The sequence below is a fragment of the Antrostomus carolinensis genome, unplaced genomic scaffold (assembly GCF_000700745.2).
Source record: "Antrostomus carolinensis isolate BGI_N321 unplaced genomic scaffold, ASM70074v2 scaffold1830, whole genome shotgun sequence".
Classification (NCBI taxonomy): Eukaryota; Metazoa; Chordata; class Aves; order Caprimulgiformes; family Caprimulgidae; genus Antrostomus; species Antrostomus carolinensis.
This window is the reverse complement of record NW_010288874.1, coordinates 611-4,096: the sequence shown is the minus strand read 5'-3', so window position 1 is coordinate 4,096 and position 3,486 is coordinate 611. Positions and strand designations below refer to the sequence as shown.

Genomic DNA, 3,486 nt, shown 5'->3' with positions numbered 1-3,486 from the left:
CCGAGGGAAAGAATAATCTGAATAGAAGATGAAAAAGGGAAAGGAACAAGAACAGACTGGTTTCAGGACTCTGCACCAGCCTGTTCCTTTATGTAACATCATTTAATCTCCACCCTGACCTGCACACTAACTAGAGAGCAGAACAGGAAAAAAACCACGTGTGAAATTAGCAAGTCATCAAGCAAAGGGTGAGAAGTTCTTCACTGTGAGGGTGGTCAGACACTGGAACAGGTTGGCCAGAGAAGCTGTGGCTGCTCCTCCCTGGAAGTGTTCAAGGCCAGGCTGGATGAGGCTTGGAGCAACCTGGTCTAGTGGAAGGTGTCCCTGCTGCTGGCAGGGGGGTTGGGACTGGATGAGCTTTAAGGTCCCTTCCAACCCAAACCATTCTATGAATTACCACAAAGGACAGTTTTCCAATGCAAATCCTAAGTAACTCCAGACAAACCTAACTGCCATGCCAGTTTTTAGCCAGTATTAAAGCAACTGCCTTTTTTTTTTTTTTTTGCTTCTCCAAATCTTAAAAAGAATTTAAATCAGCAATTCAAGAACCACATTCACAAAAGCACTTCAACATTTCAAGATGAGCAACAGCGCTCCACAATCAAATGGGCTGAAGCTTCCCCCTCCCCAAGTGATATGCTCACCTTCATCTTCCTCAAAGTCAGGCAGCTGAAACTGCTTTACTTCATTCAGGACCACGTGGGAAACATCCTTATTTTCCTCCTCTGTAGGCTGAGAGGGGAAGCTGTCAGGAAGTGTCCCCTGGTTAGAAGGCCCAGGTGAAGATTCAGAGCAATTCCTGTGTTTCCCTTTGCTGCACGAGGACAGAGTTGTGCTGATCTCTTGTTCTCCATTAACCTGTTTTAAACTCTCCGGCTTTTTCTTTCCACCTAATTGCTTCACTAGACTTTTGCTCTCACTACTGATGCATTTTTCCAAGTCATCTGAGGCACTTTTACAAGAGGAATCTGGTAACGTCCTCCTAGGCTGACTTCTGGTGTTTGCCCTTCTGACAGACAGCGCTGTGTCAGACTCAGACAGAGGAGACCCCTCCTCAGCAAGGGGCTGCGCTCGAGCCTTGGGGAGCTCGTTCCCAGGCGACACTGGTGATCCTGCACCTCTTTGTCTTTTTCTTCCCTGGTTACTTTTTTCCTCCTTGGGCTGAACAGAGAGATTATTTCCAGGTTTGGACTTTGGCAACAGTCTGGGCTTGGTTTTCTCCTGGCTTGGGAGTGATTTTGACTGCGGTATTTTGCCATTCTGACTATCTGAGCCTGATGTATTGCACAAGTCCCCAGCACTATATCTGGAAGGTTTTGTTTCCCTTCCACATGCTTTAACACCCTCCTCCAAAACGAAAGAACCTTTCTGGTTTGGTTTTTTTGTATCAGTCTGCAAGCTGTGGTTATTTTTTTGTTCTCTTTTCTTCTTGGCAGTCTCAGGCTCCAACTTTTCTTTAGAGTGAAAGAGAGATCGATGTCTCCATAAGGGGGTAGAGAGAGACCCGGCGTTGTCCTCCTGGGATAACGGGATACTTGGTCCTCCTGAAGCTGCTACTTGTCTGGCTGAGACATTTTGCTTCAAAAGATCCAGGGCAATTTTCAGAGAACGGCGATATTTCAGTTCTTCCACAACCTCACTCAAATTATTCCTTTGATCTGGTGAAGAACACGCAATAAATGCAGTAAGCTTTCTTTGTATAAGAAAGAAGAAGTTTTATTTATAGTCTCTTTTGTTCAAGATGCAACTTAACAAATAATCCCTGATTCTTAAGGCAAAGTATATAAAGACATGCAAAGTGCAAGCTTCCAATGTCTTATTTGGATGGAAGTACACACAAGTTAATTCACCATTCCCTCCACCTCACTACACGAGGGAAGAGCAAAAGCAGCTGTGATCATGTTTAGTCTATTTTCAAACTTAATGGATGGAATAGAAAGAGGGGAAAAGAAATGCAAAAAAAACCCCAACCCCTCAATAAATACATAAGTGAAATGTGTAAGTACTGTCCCCAAGATGAGGTTTTGGTGTACATTTGACATTCAGAACACACACAAGGCAGCAAATGTTCTGACATATCCTCACCTAAGTTCGAGGCGATGTTCTCTATATTTTCCTCCTTCAGGGGTAAGGCATCTGCAGGGTCCACACTAACCCTGAAAGACAACAAACCTGACTGAAAACCTCACAGCATTAAACATCACTAACAGCATGAACTGCTGTCACCTGGCAATAAACTTGCCATACTTTTTCCCCTCCCAAACCTCTGCTTTTAGTAGAAGGTAAAACAAACAACACATGAAGAATGCCTGGTACCAGCCAGCAGGTTGTTTATGGATGTTCTGTGAGACAACCATAGGGCCAGCTCTAAAAAGGCATCAGGCTTTGGGTGAGGCACCTAATCCTTCTGTAAATCAAGGATCTCATTTCACAGGTGTCTTCAGATAAAGAGATAACTTCTTTTTTTAATGTCTAAGAGTGCAAACATATGACAGCAACGAGGATACTCAACTGTTCTTCCAAGCCAATTATTTCAACTTTAAATGAAGTCTCCTTTGCATTAGCAGCAGATGTTCCCCCAACAACTCCAGTTTTGCACAAAACCTACATTCAAGAGAAAAACATGCATTTAAAACCCCTGACCAAGCCTGTTAGACTACAGCACAGATCTGACATCAGAACATTTTTAACATGAACAGCACAGAAAGGACTGATACTCCATGGCATCTGGCCACAGAATCAGTATCTCTACAGACTGTCTCTTTTTTAGAGTGCATACATCCTTACTTAGAGTTCTTGCTACTGGTTCCTCCATTTCTAAGTTACACCCACAAACCTTTCCTCATCTGTGCATCTGCTTTACCTTTGCTGGCCATAAACGCTTCTTCCACGTGCAAAGAACATACTCTTGATCTGTCATGACTGTGTTTCACACAGAAGAGAAAAATTCCAGTGTGCTCTGAAGAAAAAGGAAACAAAAGAGTTACCCAACACTTGGTCTGTGTTTTCCTTCCCTTTTTTTTTTTCCCCCTTAAAGAAATACAGGACTTAAATAGAACACTTGTTATCACAGTTATAAATTGTTTCACCTTTGAGATCACTGGATTAATATTATTTTGCATGAATTCTCCAAAATTAAGGTCTAACAGTGTGTCTTCCTACAGCTGTGCAACATAAAATGGTCTGACTGAACTTGTAAGTGTTCTGTCAGAAACAAACAGAAAATGCTGCTGTGGCCTGCATGATCAGCAGCTCCCGACTGCCAAATCCTGATAACGGGGCCACCTGTCACATCCTACAAATTACACCACGTTGTGACCATTCTGCATTTCAGATATTTATAAGATCCCCTCTCAGTCTTCTCCAGGCTGAACAGTCCCAGCTCACTCAGCCTCTCCACATATGAGTTGCTCCGGCCCCTCATCATCTCTGTGACCTCCACTGGACTCTCTCCAGCAGTTCCCTGTCCCTCTTCAACTGGGGAGC

The 3,486-nt window shown here is 43.5% G+C and overlaps 1 protein-coding gene across 1 annotated transcript in view; it reads right to left on the bottom strand.

Annotated features, from left to right (window-relative positions):
- PWWP3A (PWWP domain containing 3A, DNA repair factor) overlaps positions 1 to 2,920 on the bottom strand; it is a 7,726-nt gene extending 4,806 nt beyond the window's left edge. The window contains exons 1-4 of the mRNA XM_010167841.1: positions 2,864 to 2,920; positions 2,513 to 2,604; positions 2,086 to 2,156; positions 645 to 1,658 (exon numbers count right to left, since the gene is read on the bottom strand). Coding sequence (XP_010166143.1) covers positions 645 to 1,658; positions 2,086 to 2,156; positions 2,513 to 2,604; positions 2,864 to 2,920 — 1,234 coding nt within the window. The remainder of the gene's footprint in view (positions 1 to 644; positions 1,659 to 2,085; positions 2,157 to 2,512; positions 2,605 to 2,863) is intronic.
- Positions 2,921 to 3,486: the final 566 nt, after the last annotated feature.